Genomic DNA, 20378 nt, shown 5'->3' with positions numbered 1-20378 from the left:
TCTCTCTCTCTCTCTCTCTCTCTCTCTCTCTCTCTCTCGTTCACTCTGATGCCAGTTAGCAACTTTCTACATAGACACAAACACAAAAATAGTCAATTCTCATACCTAAACAACACTCAACACTTAATCCAAAAATAACCAGCCACACAGAGCTTTCCCACTGATACTTATTAATGACCTGTCTGTAGAGCCATCTGCTTTTGTGCAGTCAGCATAGGCTGCTCCAACAGCTGAGTGAGTAGCCTGTGTGTTTATGTCATGTACATGTGTGGCAGGTTGTTGGCAGGTGCCTCACAGAGCTCAATGATTTGTGAAAGGACTCAGTGCTCTCTGTGCTGGGAGCAACTGGAGAAGAACGTCTCAGCTCACTAGTCAGTGTTTAAGCAGCGCTTCAAGCTGTTCTACTAAAGGGGACTGATGTATAAGTGCAGTTTTATACGCCGTATGTTTGCTGATTCTTTGAAGATTAGCGACTAGAATGTTGTTGTATGAGTTTATTTTTAATGATGAGTCTCTTTGTGTCAGTTCATTTCCTTTGTCAAGAGGTCAGCGAGAGGGAAATACTGGAATCTCTTGTGAATTTCTCAACCAAGTGTTGTCACATGGGTTGCAACATAACTGAGTTCATTTCTGACTGTGATTTAGCTCAATCAGACGTTGTTTCTGATGCCCTTAGATTACTTCCCTTCTTCATCCTTCTCGAATGATCTCACGTGATACAATTGTGTTTTCTCTTATTGCTCAACAATAAAACACCATGCAATCAGCCAGTCCCAAAATGAGCACATATGTTCCTCTCTATGACAGTCTGCTAAAGCTACTGTGTTGAGTTCAAAACAATCAGTTACTTCAGTTTATAATGGCATTAATTGTGTATGTTTTGCAACAAACCTGCCTCTGTGTATGCAATTAGTCTTCCCTGCAGGGAGCCAAAATCACTAGTGCAGCCTGTTGTGTTAGAGTGCCCAAAGAGAAGGGAATATGCTGAGCCATCTGCAGTATCATACAGGAGACTGCCACCTCATCAAGCACAGGGAGTATGTTGTCTCTCATACACATACACACACACTGACACACATCCAGCAGGCATGTGCGCACTCGTCCATCACAGGTAGGATAATGCCTTCTTCTCATCAGTCTTGCCACATGCACCTGCAGAGGCATGCATTAATGCACACACAGGCCATATCATATCATATCATATTCTTTGTCATCCAGGGGTTTAATGTGTGTTGTTATGACATTCAATATGAATTATAACAAAAGGACTTTGCGTCGTCTGCAGTGGTCCATCTAACCTAAACTACGACAGTGCAGATGGGATTGTTAAGTGACAGAAATACCTTTCCTTTGTTTGCCTTTGTCTCCATGGCAACATTGACAAAGACTCAGCAGCAGATGGCTGTAGCACATTTAAGTGGTCAAAGCTTTCTGTCTTGTCTACCATCACTTGTCCATAGTACTCATAGTAATTGGGGTTTTTTAAATGTTTGAAATCTATTTTGAGAAGAAAAGATTATCATATCTACAGGTCACTGTTCAACATTATACACCAATATATTGTGGAACCGTGGACAGATACTGTTTCACCACATTCTTACAGACTTCAGAATGTATTTATGTACAGTATGTGACGGCAAAAATACCAAAATATTAGTGCGACTGTGTGCATACGACATTAAAACAATCTTCTCCCTGCAGTCATGAAAGGCTGTACTTGTATATATAAAGACATAAACTCCATAATATAAATGAAAAGAATTACTCCAAAGAGATCCTTATTTGTGTAGACTCCACATGAACATCTATTCCTAAATTACCAGTGGCCAGCTTCTGTACTATGTTTTGCTTGACTTAAAATACCGCTGGCCAAAAACTGCATAATGATAGCAGAAGTAATGCATTCCACATGGTCACAATTAGGTGTAGAATCTGATCTGTGATTTGCTGACCAAATATGGTTTCTAGATTAGCCTTAGTGATGAAACAAGGTTGTTCTGCGAATTCCATTCCAAACCAGCAAGAGTTGTATCCCTTTTGTTCATCATGCAGGTGACATGAATGTCAATGCAAGCACCATAAATGGAGATTTTATATTGTATAACATGATGCTAGCTCAATGAGTTGGACTACTGTGCAGAATGTGGAACTCAAAAGTGATGTGACTAGATGCAGAGTGATTCAGTTGCAGCTATATTTAAAGCTATGGCTGTGGTTAACACACAATACATCACAGAACCTTCACAGTCATAATGTTTGACTGGTGGATGAAATGTCATATTAGCCATATAATAACATTATGGAAAAAAGTATATCAGCCACATTATTATTCTCTCTAGACATTTTTATCCTTTTTTAAAATTTTTATTTTTACATAAGGATATATTTGTACCCTGTGGCATGTGTCTGTTCATCAGTGTCAACGTCATTACTCTTCACCAAATCATCTGATCTCCATCATGTTTGGGATTTAGGGGCAACTTGGGAAGCAACAATTTCTTTGAATGTTGACCTTGACTTTCATTTTCAAGATCAAATTGGGGTTGACATGTCAAATTTGGACAGCAATGTTGACCTTGATTTATCAGGTCTTTCGGAGTCAGTGCATGTTCAGGGGGCAGACAGGAGAAGCTAACACAGATGAGGTGAGGGGATAGTGATACTGGTAGGGGACCAGGGAGCAACAGGGATGCAGGCCAGGTGAAAGACAAAGCTCATTGTCAAAAGGGGTGGCAGAGGGGTCATTACAACTTTCAAATTGTTTATTGTTTAGTTGGATTCCCATTAGTTGCCACGAAGATAGGCACCACACTTCCACTAAAATATAACATACAAAACAAGATATAAAGTCTAAATAAGAGCAGGTTAAAGACAAGAAATGTCAAGTACAACAGTTAAAGCACACCTCCTGCATCACACTGTAGCTTGTCAGGCTGGTTATTATTAATTAATGTTTGGTTATTGGCAATGAATTTTTTTGTAATTGCCTTCATTGATCGTAATTGTTAACTTGTTCCACATTGTGACAGGGCTGGGCACTGCATCAGTTTTAGGCGTCATTTAACTTAATAACCCTGCAAGAATCTTAAGTATTTCATAGTCTGCTGATTAGTCCCTATCACTGTCAGTGTGGCTGAACCTGAACCTCTAGGAGCCTGTGTGAATAGCTGAAAGAGATATTCGTCTCTGGAGATTAATATGCCATTTGTGTTGTTAATCCTGCTAATTAATTACCCATCAGTGGTTGTATTTTATTGTTTTTTTGTTTTTTGTTTTTTTTTTATGTTGTGGCCAATTTTCTGTGAGACAGGGAAGTGAGAAAACATGCAACAAAAGTCCACCAGGCCTGAAGAGTAACTGGTGATGATGTAGGTTGTCATCTTGAATGTACCTAAAGACCAAATCGTATTTCAGATTTCATTTTCAAGTGGTGAATTTGGTCAAGCAGAAAAGAAAGCAGAGGAAACAGAGAGAAAATAAGAGGGATGAAGGGAGAGAAAAGAGTGAGGAGGGTGTGACCTTAATCCCAGAGTGAGAAACAAAGTTGCAGTCACACTCAGAGACACACATATATCTGGTCAATCCAGTTTCTATGTCATGACAAAACTATGTTGGATGTTACGTTTCTAACACTAACACCGAAACTTCCATTATATAGACTGCAACAAGTTGACTCAGCGCTCCATTTGGTTAATTAGTAACTCAGTAACATGCAGTGAGCTGTCATTAGTAGATTTCAGGGAGTGTTATTGGGTTTACTTTATGCTCATTCATGAGTCATCACCTCTTTCTGTGAGATCAACACTTACTGCTGCACTTCAGTAAATGTGTGTAGTGGTGATTTCTATCTAAACGTTTTCATCATATCACAGGTAGCATGTGTTCACTTGCACAACATATGTTTTAATAACACCAGTACATCAGATAACTAAGGCCAACATCCCCACACACACTGCAGAGTCATGCAAAATATGTTGTGGCGCCTCTGTGCTTAACTGTGCAAGCAAGTCACCACATGTTATACCACCATAGCATAGAAGGCTACTGTTCCAGATGAAGGCAGCCATGCCACTATGCAGACTGAACAGATTCTATTACTGACACCCCAGCTCTGGGTTTGGTACAAAAAGCCTGCAGCGAAGGCTTTGCTTTCTGTCTCATCAAATAACAATGGACAGCAACCAGGCTGTTGGAAGAAAATGTGACGAGTATGTGACAAGGCGCATGTATCTGATCCAAACTGTAGGCCTTTGTCCCATCCATTCATATTACTTCAGTATGCAAATGAGTAGGCACTATTCCAGCAGCAGTACTCATATGAATACACTGGCCCAAAAACAGTGTATTGATTTAGCTGTTGAGTATTTAGCAATGAGTCACACATATTTAACAGTATTAACACTTAACTAACTTCCTAGACTGGATTTTTCTTTTTTCAATTGAGTGCACTGCCCTCATGCGGTCACAAGATGATGAGTAATGCACATGAACCTCTTCTGTGGGTTTGTGTGTTTAGGTCGCACTTGGAGAAAGACAGAGAGAGTGTGTCATATTAGAGAGGGGGGATTTGGGGCTCCATTCCGCCGGCCTACATCTGTCTCCCAACTCCCACATGAAATGCAGACAAGAGGAGAAGGTGTCGCGTCTGGGGCGCAGTGGTGACCCACATCCCAGCTATACCACACCCCCCGAAGCATCTCATTACGTCAGACTTTATAATGACCCACGACATCAGAGCTTTATTTATTTTTTTTTTTTTTGCAAAAGGTCACGAAGCCTAGTCAGAAACTCACAATGTGCCAGGAGGCCCTCATAATCCAGAGGATGTGGGCACTTCCTCTGGATTTCGAAATGCCTTATTTTATTTTGTTAGTGTGGGAGCCAGCTTCTCACCATGGATGCAACCACTATTCTTCCATAGGGGTGTTTGGGTTCACGAGCATTTGCGTATTAAATCAGAAATATGTTTGCATCTTTTTAACCGGTAATTGTTAACGCATTCAAATTTTGAATTTTATGAATTTGTGTTCCCCCTCCCCAGCTGTACTTTTTATTCACAATTTGTATACATGTTTCTAATGCACACCCCCATAAACCATGGTACGCTCCACTCCCTGCCGTTAGCCGTTGTTGTATCCTTTGCTACTGAACAGATTCGTCGCGATACAAACTAGCTACACACAGACATTAAAGTCACGAAAAAATGCTCCTTAACGGGATGAAAATAGTGAAAAAAACATCAAGAAGTGAGGAAAAACTTTGCACAACTGTGCCCAAACTTTAATAGTCTTCAGCCCATATCACTTCCACCAGTTTCGAGTGTGTTAGCATTGTTTTATCCCTCCACTATTGCCATTGGACGCGTTTTTTTCTCCTGGAGCAGTCCAGTCTGATGAATTCACCGAAAAAAGACGGAGATGATGATGTGCCCGTTAAAGACCCGGTAAAATACGGCGAATTGGTCATTCTTGGGTAAGTCTCTTAAAATTTAAACCGATAATAAATTGTGTAGCAGCGCTTTGAGAGCAAATTAACGTCAAACATAAAGCTTTCCTTCTGCACTGGAGTAAAACGTCAAAAAAAGACCAAGTTGAGGTTTAATCCACTGCTTGTGTCAGACAAAACCTCTTTGTGGTTGTTTCACGAATAGCAGATTCATTATAGTAACCAGTTTAGGCTCGTTTCCCTTTAATAGTACACTGCTGTTTCACCAAACGTGTCCAGTCTTGGATTGTGTGGAAATGTATCCAGAAAACTTAGGAAAGAATATCCTCTTAAGCGATGCCACGTTTTTATTTCAAACTCGTGTGATTGATTGTGAAATGTGCATATTCTACTGTATCCTCAGTACGTAAGGATACTACGGATGTAGCCGCTTTTTCATCAATGGTTGTAGTGGAGGAAAGCAGCGCTGGATTGCTGAAGCTGAAAATCCCAATGATGTCATACTATGCTGGATTTGTGATTGCTAAAAGTAAGACCGAGGATATCACTGTCTGAAAAATATATAGCATTTGAGGATGTTTAGTCTTTTATTACTAATTAATAAACGTCGCAGCCAGATGTCCACTAGCTTGCTGGGAAGGGAAAGGGGAGAAAAGCCCCAGCACACCAGCAGCACAAGCAGACAGTGGGCAGGATGTGCTGATGACAGCCACCAGCCTCCACAGCATTTCCACCCCCTACAGCTCCACACTGTGCAGGGTCTGCAGAGACCAGAAATGCCACAACACGTATGCACACGCACACACACACATACAGTCATATCCAGGCTTACACAGGCCTCCCTCTTGCCCTGCAGAGCTTCCTGTGTATGCCAAAGATAACTGACCTAATGGCCTATCTCTTCCCCTCTGGCTCAACATGGAGTGAGGAGGCTGGAGTCTGCCTGCATCAGAATACTGATTAGTGTTGCTAAGTGTTTGAACAGAGCAGCCCTTTAAACCTCACATCAGACTAAGGAGTGACAATTTAATGTCTGTGTTAACGCATTGGCTACAAACACTTGCATGCTCTGCAGTGCACTCCATAACAGTAAATGCGGTGCAAGAAAAGAGACTTTAAATATCATTAAATGCATGTAATGACTGTTAATTGATGTGTTTTAGAGCATTCTCAGGCTGATCACAGTGATAGGCAGTTCTTTTATGCAGCAGATACTCATCAGAACAGACTGTTCTCTCACTGCATCCTGTCAGATATCATATTTTCCTGGCACATTTGTGAAAGTGTGGTTTGTCTTTGCATCTGTCAGCCTTGATGATCACATGCCCTGTGTGGTCGATGCCTGCTTCATTGCGGGCCATGTGAGCTTTGCAGTGGCTGCCTGCCATCACTTATTACCTTAGTTAGCCTGGACACCACAGACAGTGCTGCCCTGTCCAGCAGAAAAGTCTCCTCTGACTCCCAAACCTGTCAAACCATCACTATGCAAAGACCCCCTATTCCTGTATGTGCACCTGTCCCTCACCTTTTTATCTCGCCCATACCCCCTTTTAACACAGGCTTTGTCACAGTCTCTCCCTCTTTACCCTATGTGCTGACTCTCTCAGAACCAGGCCTCCTTAGTGGCTCACCCTCAACAAAAATAAACTCAGTGTCAGGGGGCAGAAGGAGTGAATATTTTATGCTGTATTTTATGATGCGTGCACATGCATGGTGCTACAGGACAGCACTGGCTCCACTGGACTCAACCAGTATGTCTTGCATTGTCTTTTCACCCTTCATTCTGCCTCATCATTTTGTTATGATTTTCTAGATCTACTCGTATGTCTTCTTATATCTCCAGACTGTCGTTCTGACTCCAGGCAGGTGCTAGCTACCTTTTTTCCTTATAAACCGGTTGTCACCTCTGCACCCTGTTATCCTTGGTCCCGTTTAATATTGTCTGTCTTTTAACCAAACCCCTCTGAAGCCTGTCCTCATGCGTCTTCTTTTCCTGACCCAGTGCTTCTCTTGTCAGGCTGGTCTGGTATAAACTGACAGCCGGAGACCACAGGGAGAGAGCTGAGTCATCTTTTGCTGGTGGAGCTTAAATTTCCCCAATATTCACAATGAGAGTAGCTTGTATTTTTTGTTATAATTTGTTTATTTATTTTTGTAACTCTGACATATAATATACTTGATCTTCCAACCCATGTTCTGCTGACTGCTATTGTCCTAAGTAAATCGATTCTGTCCCGAGACTAATGAAAGTGTGGCTCATTACAACTGCACAATGCCAACAATCTGCTCCCAGGAACAGTCAAAATAGCTCGTATAACAGAGCCTCCTTTGTTAATTTTGGATTTGTTTCATATTTTACTAATAACATTAAGAAAGGTAACTGTTTTTGCTACCACTCCTCTCAGAAGAGCCTTCAGTTTCCAATAGTTTTTATTTTAATTTAATTTTACTGAAATGTAATAACAAGCAGTGTGCGGAACTTGAATCAAAATTAAATCTGTTTAAAATAGATAAAGAGGAAAGACATGAGAGTGTAGTATTAGTTACTCTATGTAGGTAAATATTGTGGTTAATTTTAAATATCTATGCATCTCTTCACATTCTTTTGGTTTCATCATTCTAGTCATCCCAGTTTGTGACATTCACTGACCAAAGCTATGTGTTCACCATAAATGAATGTGATGATTCTGCTTCATTTCATCATTTATTCTACAATCTGTTATTACAAATACAGTTGTGTGAAGTAGCAATATATATCATGTAACAATAGAAAATTTCTGTCTTCTATTATGTTGTATTCTTCATCTGGAGTGGATGCAGACAGGAAATATGGAAGAAAAAAAACATGAAGGAAAATGAACGTGACACAGAACGGCTTATTTCTGAATAGGAGAAGGATGCTGATAAGCCAGGTATTAATATACTATATTTTGTTTCATGGTTATTTGAAAAATTCTCCAAACGTTCTTAATAAGAAAATAATCAAATGTGAGTAAAAGCCTTTTATTCATAAGAAGAAGGCATTTCCACGTGGTTATTTTATTGTTTTGGTAAGACTCAATTTATCACAGAAATCAAAATTAATGTTGTAATCCTCTAATACAGCCTGACAAAGACCAAGAAACTCCAACTATTTGATTAGTAGTAATACACAACGACAAAAAGAACAGGAAGCACGTCTGTTTAAAATGACATAGCCAGGATATTAGCTGTCAGACCTATAACTTACTTACTTGCAGAAACAGCCCTTGATTACTTTTATTTTGAAATACTGCTTCATGAACCAATTACAGCTTCGTCTTTCGAGTACAGACCCTGTCAAAGCGAGCAGTGGTTCCCTCACCCCCCCGCTGTGAGATCACTGTGAGACTGATCCCAACAGAGACAAACCAGATGCCCTGTGATCTGATTTGGTCTGAAGGCCAGGACACCCAGACTTATTGTCCCTTGCAGTGTATGTTTTGTCCACAGGTTATCCTCTGAATAGTTTTTATCAAGGACCATGCTCTGCTGATTAGCAAAAAGCTGAAAACCAGCATGCAGCCTGCTATGTGAATTCGAACTGTGAAAATGCGCTTGGACTCCGCTTCAGGAAAACTGAGGACAGAGTGGATTTTTCTGTCAGCACCATCGTCGAAGTACCACCTCCTGCCAAACTGACATCATCTTTAAAAAGTTTGACATTAAATTATAAAACACTCATCAATTATGTACCAGCCTTATGAAATGGCTCACAAATATAATGTCTGCCTCTATTAATGTACACAAAGTACTGAGTCATGGCTGAAGCTCTCACTCAGGGCTGTAGCTGATTGTGTTATGTGGTGTTGGGGTAAAAATTCACTCTGTCATGTTGAACATTCTATTCAGCTTTCAAGTGATGAGATGGAGAGTGAGCGCCTCTGTGACTGAGATCAAGTGGTGTTTGTCCTTTCAGTAAGGAGTGGTGAAGGTCTGCTGTTGATTTAGACCTGAAGAATCTACAGTAAAGATTAGAAGCTAGAAATAAATGTGCACACAAGCTGATCACACGATACAGTTTCAGTTAGCGTTATTGGGTTTTAATTTACAGTTACAGTCATGGGACAGCCATGTATTTGTCTACTTTGAATTAGTCAAATGTAATGTACTTGTTTTTGTAGTCTTATGTTTGTCTTCTGTGTGTTTATTGTTTTTCTGCAGGTACAATGGCTCACTTCCAAGTGGAGACCGTGGGCGCAGAAAGAGCCGCTTTGCTCTGTACCGCAGAGCCAAGGCCAATGGCGTCAAACCCAGCGCTGTGCACATCCTCAACACCCCACAGGACAGCAAGGTATGTTTGCATGTTTGTGTACTTTGTGTTTTATCAGTCTAACAGTAGTTTCCTTCCTGTAACTTACTGTTTCCTTTCATAAATGCACCAGAGGAAGAATGACAAAGCATGAGTGCACAGCTCTGTGACCTTATGTGTATGGACGTGTTTATTACAACATACAGATGCATAAATGTGAAGCCAATGCTTGATGAAATATATTCAAACATATTTTTTGATATCAACCCTGTTCAGGGTTCCCACACGTCCTGGAAAACCTGGAAAATGATTGGCCAATTTTCCAGTCATGGAAAACATATGGAAAATGAGAAAAAAGGTCAAATGTCTTAGAAAAGGTTAAGTTATCCTGGAAAATTATTTATCCTCCCCCTGCCTTGTGACCTCGTGTGCCTAATCTGAGATGAAGCAAGGGAAATTGTTTTTCAGTGATTTATAGAAAATATACAAATATTTTTAGAGGAAGTACGGGAGAGAAAGTAAGAGAGAAGAGAAAGTTGAGTTGGGAATTGTCCAGTTGAACATTGTAACTCCAGTTTGTCATATAATGAAGTCCCACGCTGTAATCTGTGGGTGTGTTTGCATTATTCTATGATAAATTTGTCATAATTGTTTTTCAGAGATAAATTATAGCCATAAACTGCACATCAAATGTCTGAGTAATAAACATAGAAAGAATCTGGGTAAATGCAAGTTCCAACTATAGAAAAGAACACTTCGAAATAATGATGGGGATGTATTAGCATATGATGTGATAACTTGTTTCTGTAGTGGCTTAAAATTTCCTGGAAAATAATTTCAGGGAAAGAGTGGGAACCCTGTTATTATAAGCCCCTCATTTTAGCAGGTTTCTCAGGTTAAGGCCTTAATGTACAGTGGAGTGCAACAAATAAATTGCTCAAAATTGCAAAATACTCACCTACAAATATTTTGCATCCATATTCACACCAGCAACGATGCAAGTTTGCAATAGTTACAACACTTTCTGTTCAGTAAATATTCAAATACTTACACCAGCCCATTTGGCAAAAGTAGTAATGAATTCAACATCTTCTGGAGCCTCATCTGTAGCATGTGTGTCTCAGTCCTTGGTTTATGTCCAATGTCCAGGTAAAAGGACGCACACTACAAACTTTATTTGGCTTATATTATGTTCACGTTGCAGAAATTCCTCACTTTGGCCATGCTGCTCCTCAATATTGTACTTCAGATTATTATCTTCATTACATTTGTGTTGTTCACAAAGATAATATGGCTAGAAGTAAACATAGTTGTTACATGATGTCCAGGACACACAAATGATTGGTGCAAAACCTTGGAAAAATCTATCCTGTTATGAACATATAAACTACTGTAATTGCTCTGTGATAATACTCTTGACATAAACAACAGTTCTAAAAATACATTAATATGTGAATCAGTCACACAGAAAAATGCTCAAGTGTGTACTGAACCAACTTTAAGCTTTAATAACTACCTGTTTTGGTCAAACCAAGACTCAGTCTGGATGAAACTGAATCATGTTTTTTTTTTTTTTTAATTTACAGTGTGAAAACACTTTTTCTAAACTTTTTTCGGGGGGGGGGGGGTGAATTCCACATTAGTGCCGGTTATCATCAGCCACTAAACAAAAGAAGAAAAAGTACCAGAATAAAGACAAAGGAGCTGCAGTAGCTCATGATGAGGAGATAATGGTTTTAATGTGCATAAATCTGATCCAATAGAATGCAGTGAAAGAAACAGAGACAGCAGCATTCCAATCTAAAATTAGTCTCTTGATTAATTTTTCTCCATTCTATGAAACAGGGCTACTGGAGACACTGACAACACACTGGAGTTAGAAACAGATATACATGTATATCTTGAAGCCATGAAAAGTACAGAAAAAGGCAGGTCATGTAGGTATATTGTACAAAGTTCTTTCATAGGCTACTTCTTAAACTGCAGTTGTGAAACCAAAATCAACTGGATCTACCAACTGTTTCTGTTATCTCCCACTGTCAGTACTAAACATGCCATCAAAATGTCACACAGTTCTCCTGCAGTGCTGGTTTCTGTATGACACAAATGTCGATTTGGTTTATGCCTCTCGTCCTGCCTTGAAGGTGGAATAAGAATGCCTCCTTCCTGTGTTCACAACTTTTATAATGAAGAATGGAGCAGAGCAAAGCCACAGATGAACATGAATAGGCTCTGTAATAGGGTTGGGTGTCACATGGAGCTACTACAAACAGTATAAAATGTGTTTCATTTATGATAATGCTTATGTGGCCATAATGTTTTTCCCTTTTACTGACAACATGGCTCCACACCACACCTCTGTGCTCAAAAAAAGGAGAAACCGTCAGTGCATTAACATGTTTTTGTTGTTGTTGCAGGCTGTGCACAGCAGGGGGCAGCACAGCATCTCTTTTACTTTGTCCAGGAATCAGACGGTGGTGGTGGAATACTGCCATGACAACAACACAGATATGTTTCAGGTAACACGCCAAGGAAATCAACTCGACTGTCAGATTTTTCAACCATTTGCTTCTGCCAGATAATCCCAGAGAGTTCATACACTATTTTAACGATCTCTCCAAAAATATGCTGTTATGTAATGAATTAAAAGCATTTCAACAGCAGGCATACTATTTTAGTCCATTGCAGCCACCATTATATATGATAAGTAGATGTTTATTATTAAACTGTATATTTTACACTTAAGTGCTGCTCTCATAACAGCATGACAGATTTATTTATGTACCTTCCCACATAAGGCTTTATAAGGTATGACTGTGTACCTCCTTTTCTGAAAGGTATTTGAGAATGTCAGTGAAGTTCTCGGCTGTATCCCTCACAGATCGGACGGTCCACAGAAAGCCCCATTGACTTTGTGGTGACAGATACCTCTGGAGGAGGAAAGGAGGGGGAGGACCCTTCCATTGCTCCCAGCACCATCTCACGCTTTGCCTGCAGAGTGGTTTGTGAACGCAACCCTCCCTACACCGCACGCATCTACGCTGCAGGCTTTGACTCCTCCAAAAATATCTTCTTAGGGGTGAGTAGAATCATGAGCAACAAAGGTGTCTGATAAAAAATCTTATTTTTGGAAACTGCGTCATCACAACTCATGAACAAAAATATAGCAAAGGTTTGAAGAGTGTCCTTTTTCTTGTAATGTAATAAGATAATATGAGTTAAGCTTTATGTGTTGATATGTCTGTGCTTCTACAGGAAAAAGCTACCAAATGGAAAAACCCGGACGGCCACATGGATGGTCTGACTACCAATGGGGTGCTGGTGATGCATCCAGAGGGGTTCCCAGAGGACCCTAAGCAGGGGTTGTGGAGGGAGATCTCAGTCTGTGGAGACGTCTATGCTCTGCGGGAGACTCGCTCTGGTCCCAGTCGGGGCAAACTAGTGAGTGACTAAGTACAAGTGGGGTGTCGGTTATCCTCATTACTCTGTAACTACATGGTTTTTTTTATGCATTAGGCTGTGTTTCTACCAAAGTACCCAGAATCCCTTTTAGGCCCTGTCCATGCGAAGACTGTTTAGGTTGTATCCACAAAAATTTTGTATCAGATAGGCTTTTCCTCCACACGAAACCGGTGTTTTCAATCACTGAAACTGCAACTTTTTCTTATCCCAAAGTGGATTAATTTGAAAACACCAGTTTCGCATGTTGGTCTGTACAACCAAATCTCAACTTTTCTAAAATGATAATGTCATAGCCCCACCTCTCTAACTTTTCACCCTGGAAGCAAGCCGCCACTTCACAACAACAACAACAACAACTGTGGCAGACTACAGTGTAGTGCTCATGCTACAACATTCATTGAGCCTATTGGAAATACTGAATCAAAATCTTCAGCTACTCTTTCATTACAATGAGCAATAAACTACTACTGTGGAGAGTTGATGTTGTTGTTATTGTTCTTCTTCTTCTGTAGTCTGTGGTTTGTATACAGCGCACAAGCTTTATGCACATGCTAGACATTTTCTTCTCTGTTTTTTGCAAGAGCATTACAACGCCACATAGAGGCCTGACATTTGTACTACATTGTTTTCAGTCCTTTTCAGTGGTTTTGTGTGGACGCAGATATTTCCTGAAACAATGGAGCAGTTTTTTGAAAATGAAAATGAAAGGATCGGATAGGAAATAATGCAGTTTTCGTGTGGACATGGCCTTAGTCCTGGTACTCAAGTCTCACAGACTAAAGGGTACCTTCAATTTGTGGATTGTATTCAGTTCTGCTGTGGTGTAGATTAGTCATCTGATCTGCAAAGTATGGTCTGTAAAAACTGCTGCTTTTTCACACACGTATTTCATCCGCAGCATTAATTGTCACTAGGGCTTAGATTTCATTGTCAGTCTGTTTGTCACCTGATACTGTATCATTTAACTCCATGTTTAACTCCAGCATAAGGTGTCAGTGACTTATAACTGCAGGTTTTTTTTTTTTTTTTTTTTTTTTTGCTGATAGTACCTGAGCTGGAAATATTGCAGACATTTTAAGCCCCGCCCCTATGTTCCTGAACAGTGAGAACATAGTACCAGAGGCAGTTCAGAAACAAGACAACATGATTTCCTATATTAAGGTCTTCTCCAGTGTTCAAGTCCTTTGGGATAGTAGCACAGATCCAGTCACATTCCATTCCAAGGGGACATTATATATTTTAACATAGAAAAAGATCAAGACAATGTTCAAGACTCGTCTCTGTCTTAGCAAAACACTCTTGTGGGATCTGACAGGAAATGTACCGTTAGCACACACATCCTCATTAACAGAGATAGTGCACTGCATTATCTCTGTTAATGAGGGTCTTTGGTACTACCCCCCTCAGGAGTTTTTGGGGGTAAAATGAAGTCCCTGGAACTAAATTTAGATCTGGGTCCCTGTGGTAGCTCCTCCAAACATTACTTGTTCCTATGGAAAGTTTCTGTTGTGGAAACATTGCTTTAGATGCCTAAGTAGGTTTGCTTTTCATGTTCTTGTTGTATTGTAAGTGTGTATGCATCTCTGTGTCTCTACTCATTCCTCTCTGTAGGCTGAGGGTGAGAGCAGTGCACTACGTGACGGCTCCTTGGTCGATCTGTGCGGGGCCACCCTGCTGTGGCGCACAGGCGAGGGTCTCCTGCGTGCGCCCACCTTACGTCACTTGGAAGCACTTCGCCAGGAGCTTAATGCGTCCCGGCCCCAGTGCCCCGTAGGCCTCAGCACACTGGCCTTCCCCAGTCTCCCACGCAGCCACAGGTGAGAGCCAGTACATTGTAATCTGCTCAGCGTCTCCAGAATAATGAATTATTTCTGTCTGTATCTAGTTTTATATCAGAATACAGAAGCAATGAAAAAGAAAGAATTAGAAACTCCTTCTGTGCTCAAAAAGTAGATTATTTCATCTGAATTTCAGGCCTTCCAAGGACTTAAATCTGATTTAAACAGGTCTTAAAGACTGATTGGAAACTAATATTACTCTCGTTAAGATGATCTATACTTAATACTTTACAGCAATAACAAATAAGACCAATATGAAATGATCAGAACACACCCATGTAGCGATTTGGCTTTTATGTAGATTAAGGAGGCATCTCTTCCTTTCATTACAAAAAAAGCTGCATTTAGGAATAAAAAGTTAAAAGTGTTTCTGTTCCTATTACTTTCATCAGACATGGTTAAGCAAGGCAAGGAAGGTTTATTTATAAAGCACATTTCATGTACAAGACAAGTGCTTTACATAAAACATCAAAGCATTACAGCAGGGGGCAGGGGAAGCAATAAAATGTATAGGCATTAAAAAAACAAAAAAAATCTTGATAAACATAAAAGTGATAAAACCGATAAAACGATGCAATTTCAATGTATCTGACTGGAGGATAGAGTGTTTTAATGCTTGGATGAAGTTTGTTGAAGTCCCTTGCGCCCACCTTTTAGAATTATGGGTAAAAAGCCATTAGGGTTTGCCATGAAAAGTTAGAAAGACATGAGGTTCAAATGCAATGACAAATACTGATCTTTTTCACATTAGCAGCCTCACCAGCCTGTCCAGTCAATACTAAAAACTAGGACTTACAGTTGCATCCAGATCAGTTTTGCCAAAAGTCGATAGTTTAACTTGGTGAAATCTGCAGAAACTCCACAAAGTTAAACACAATCCATCTTCTTCAGCCTTGAAGAACGTCAGCCCTGGGTCTACCTCGCCTGCGGCCATGTTCACGGACGCCACGACTGGGGTCAGAGGTCCGAGGGTGAGCAGGACCGAGGAGAGGGCGACGGCTCCACAGCCCGTCGAGAATGTCCCCTGTGCAGGAGCGTGGGTCCCTATGTGCCCCTGTGGCTGGGCTGCGAGCCAGCGGTCTATGTGGACGCCGGAGCTCCCACTCACGGTTTTGTGCCATGTGGCCATGTCTGCTCAGAGAGGACAGCCAAGTACTGGGCTGAGACCCCCCTCCCCCACGGGACACACGCCTTCAGACCTGTGTGCCCCTTCTGCTCCACTGCCCTCAGCACCCCCGGCTGCACACGGCTCATCTTCCAGGGCCCCATTGACTAGTAGCCACGCTACAGCAACCACACTCACAGTAACAGACACCTGAGCTTCATTCACGTTGCAAACGTTGTTGTGTTAAATATTTAAAGGTAATTAACGAGGTTATTTTCACGTTCTAAAGGTATGTGAGTTTGTCACACACAGACCACAATCTGAGAGTAGAATAAGCTTCGTCCAACGTTGTGTTTCTGAATGGAGCTGGGGATTAAATATTCCTTCCCTTGTTTTTTCTTCAGTGTTTGTTGATTGGTTTAAAATGTGACAAAGAGGTGAACAACATAGTATTGAAATGTGCAGAATTTCTTAACTTAAGTGATGGGCAGTTGTTAAAGAGTCTGCTTTTTTTCATTTCAACCACCCAGTTCATTAAAATGATGAACCAACATACAACAACAGAAAAGTTGTACATCCACAGGAATTTTAATAATCGTTCTCAAACAATAATTCCATACCTATTTTTAGAAAGACCCAGGCCTTAACACATTTATCCATTTGAGAATCATGTACTGTTTAGGACAGTATGGCCATTAATGAACGGTGTTGCACAGTAATAGTAATGCATTTAATTTCTGACAGTGTCTACGCTCTGCTACAGCCGCTGCTGTAAAATGCTGCACCTGAATGATTTCGTCCCTTAATTAGACGCAACAGCACTTTCTCCTGTATTTTACATACTTTCTTTTATCCTCTTTCTAATATGTAAATAACCTGATTTATATTCGTACTGTATTCTCACGGTGGGCAGTATTATATTCTTATGCTAGGTGTGGGGGTATTTTTTTGATCAGAGGTTTATGCTTCCATGTGACATCAGGATGCTTTAGAGTATATGCAGATTTTTGGTTTTGTTTTTGTGTGTGAAATCTATGCACAGAGCACCCATAAATGAGACCATGTGTGTCTTACGAAATTGGCATGAAATCCTGCAGACTCTTAATCAGCACTGCAATACAATCGACAAAAAGAACAGACCACAGGGAGTTCACCTTCCCCAGTCAGATCTTATCCCAATCAGCAAACCGGTGGAATGTAAACAATGGCTTGGAATTAAAACTGGGTAACATCCACTTCATAACTCTCTAAAGCAATAAAAGCACTCTCTTATATAAGCTACATGTTGTGCTATGTTTAGCCAAGCATAGGTCAGCAGTCATGTCAGACATGGCTGAAGGGGTTTCAGGTTAAGGGCTCAACCAGAGGCGTGTTCAACGTTGGAAAAATAATCCAAGTGTGTGTGATTGTAACCAAAGCACTCAGAGTTAAAGATGAACAAATGAAACCATGACTGAGTATCTACTATCTTTCATTTCCAATGGATTCAGGAGCCTAATCAAAGAAATCGGTGTATTTAGGCACAAGTAGTAGTTGTTAAAGGCTGTATTTGTGTTGATTTGAACACACTTCTGGTTACTGAACTAAACAGGGTCTGTGTAAGTACGATGGAGTGTCAAAAGATTTGACCTTGCATAACCTCAAAAGATAACCTTGCTTTTTTTTTTTTTTTTTTTTTTTTTTTTTTTCGTTTCAGAGATAACTATTTTGTTAGGAAATGGGGAGGGGTTTATTTGGGAGGGGTGTGGGAGGAATTATTTTAGATGTTCAGTGTTAAAAAAAAAAATACAACTATTTTTCTAACTGATAATTGGTTTTAGTTAACTGTTGTTACTCAGTGTGAGCAAGTTCTGTATGTTTCAGATTATTATCGTGTGGTAGATGTAGGAGAGCTTGTGAGTGAGAAAACGTTGCCAACACTGTGTCCGACACACACTTAACACACTGCTACCGTAAACATTGCCCAGACAATGAATGTAGCCAAATACTCAGGCTATATTTAGCCTTCCCTGGTGCTCATATTGAATGGTCTATATTGTGATACTATTTTTGTAACTGAATATTATGGTGTAGCTTGGTGACGATCTAGCTTGAAAAGTCCAATAATTTTAATAATAGCCTCAAGTATGGAAGACGCGTAATTGATAATACACACTCACCTGAAATTGTGTCTAGCTTGCATGTGCTGAAACGTACACGAACAGTATGTACACTACACACTCTGAAACTTTGCACGGTGGATTGCCAACTCATGCTGAGAGCACTTGCCGCTGTGCGAGAGGCGGCAGACTCAAGATGTCTTCCGAGTCTTCAGCTGTTCAAATTGCAGCATGTCTGTTTTTTTTTTTTTTGTTATTATTATTTATATTTTGTTTTGGAAGACCTCTGTTTAAAAAAGAAACAAAAAAAAGGAAAAAAATCCTCATACTTGATAGATGCGTGATGTTTTGTGAATGAGAACGACCATATCCCCACTTTGTGCTACTATGCTAATATTTTCCACCAAAAGTTACTGCAGAAAGATGTCCGCATCAACACCTGTTTGCATCTTGTATTTAGACCAACAACAACAAAAAAAAAACAAAAAAACAAAACGTATCTACTAAAAATTAGCCTGCTGTTTTAGATAAAAATACGGAAAATTCAAGTCTACACAATGGAATGAAGTCTAAATACAAGATCTAATCTCCCTAACATGGTGGATGTTTGTAATGTTTCTAATTACTGTAGCTCAGGATTAGTGTGTCACAGTGATTTCAGATATTGGAATAAAGATAGACAGCTTTTGTTGTGTATTCAAAGGTTTTAGAGCGGCAAAACATAAACATTACATGTGGGAGTTGTCGTGTAATGTAATGTCCGAGTTGCTTACAGTAGAGTACGTGGCCACAGGTCCAGGATCAGTCACATACGGGTCTTATTGAAAGGGGGTTTATTGAATCCACAAACAGGCGATAAAAACATCTGTATCCGCTGCCCTTTACTAAGCACGCCAAATCCACTGAGTTCTGCTTCTGAAGATAATGTATACAATTGATGTAACACCATTGGCATGTGGATGGAGGAACCGTTGCGGCACCCTTTTGGATGTTTTAGTTCGTGACCTGTTCGTTTTAGTTCATTTACTTTTTTAACCTTTTGTTTTATTCGTCATTTCAGCCCCTCTGCGGGTTACAGATGTCCATATGCAATTTCCTTTTTCATGTTTTTTTAGACTCTTAGTACTGGTGAAACGTTCAGATAAAGTATATTTTAACATGACATCAGGTTCTTCACTATTAACAGCATTAACTCCTCTCTGACTACTGTTGATTTATGTGTATCAGTTGATCTTCATTCCAGGTGACAAAACCTCAACACCCTCAACTTCTGAGCTCATCTCATCGGTGAGTGAGTAGCTGGCACGTATTCAACAGCAGAAAACCTCACAGTAACAATGCATTCCTTTAAATACATTTGTGTTATTATGTACAGTAACTATTTTGTATTATTTTATATCATATTCTTCTGTAATCGTCCGGTGCACAGACAATCGCTATACACATGTCAATAAACCTGTTTAAAAGTTGATTTGTCTGTTGTTTTGTCTGTTTTAGTCTGAAAGAAAAAAACTAATTCTTTTTAATCTAAATTTTTAGCAATCACCAGGAATGTAAGGACATTACAGAGAAACTTTATAGGTTTGTGTGTTTGCTTAGACATTGTTTGTTTGTTCATTTATTTCGAATTAGCATTAAAACCAAACAAAACAAGGGTTATATAAAAGAAAGTCTAGCATTCAAAAAGGATGGACATTTGTTTTACACAGAAAAAAAATCAGAAGTGGCTACTGACACAGTACAGTGGCATGAAATATCGGTTTGTCTATTACCACGGAGCCAGTCAGTGCCCTTGTTATATCATGTCTAGACGGGTAACTTGTTACGTCCCAAAAAGTACCAAGACAATCAGATAGCAAATAGGTCAGACTCAGTAATAGTGGAAATTCAACTTATCAGGCTGCAATGTGAAAGACCTGGGCTCAATTCCTGGTAAAAGGTTTTTTGTTTTTTTTTTCTTTTTTTTTAAGATTTTCAAATGGGGTGGGACTGGGGGGCACGGTGTCAAGGGTGCCAGTTGGTAAATCTGACACTGATAAAAAAATCAGACACTGGGACAACGTTCAGAGTGCAGAATTCAGACCACAGCACTCAATACACTGAACTGACACAGAACTGAGAAGTAAAACAGCACACTGCTGCATCTAACATGTAGCTCC

At 40.0% G+C, this 20378-nt stretch overlaps 1 protein-coding gene across 1 annotated transcript; it reads left to right on the top strand.

Moving 5' to 3' along the window:
• The first annotated feature begins 5132 nt into the window (after positions 1 to 5132).
• On the top strand, positions 5133 to 19690 carry LOC115415212 (E3 ubiquitin-protein ligase pellino homolog 2). The gene is made up of 7 exons (XM_030128716.1): positions 5133 to 5472; positions 9628 to 9757; positions 12133 to 12234; positions 12597 to 12794; positions 12971 to 13156; positions 14789 to 14994; positions 15907 to 19690. Exons 1-7 carry the CDS (start codon positions 5393 to 5395, stop codon positions 16289 to 16291), a joined length of 1287 nt encoding a protein of 428 aa, XP_029984576.1. The 5' UTR covers positions 5133 to 5392; the 3' UTR covers positions 16292 to 19690.
• Positions 19691 to 20378: the final 688 nt, after the last annotated feature.

This window comes from Sphaeramia orbicularis, chromosome 24 (assembly GCF_902148855.1).
Source record: "Sphaeramia orbicularis chromosome 24, fSphaOr1.1, whole genome shotgun sequence".
Taxonomy (NCBI): Eukaryota; Metazoa; Chordata; class Actinopteri; order Kurtiformes; family Apogonidae; genus Sphaeramia; species Sphaeramia orbicularis.
This window is presented reverse-complemented; position numbering and strand designations above follow the sequence as displayed.

What these genes read in the sequence shown, in the direction of transcription:
- LOC115415212 (XM_030128716.1), top strand. Translation starts at nt 5,393, where the DNA reads ATGAATTCACCGAAAAAAGACGGAGATGATGATGTGCCCGTTAAAGAC. An exon ending in ACAACACAGATATGTTTCAG is followed by an intron (nt 12,235 to 12,596) that starts GTAACACGCCAA and finishes TATCCCTCACAG; the next exon opens with ATCGGACGGTCCACAGAAAG. An exon ending in GTCCCAGTCGGGGCAAACTA is followed by an intron (nt 13,157 to 14,788) that starts GTGAGTGACTAA and finishes TCCTCTCTGTAG; the next exon opens with GCTGAGGGTGAGAGCAGTGC.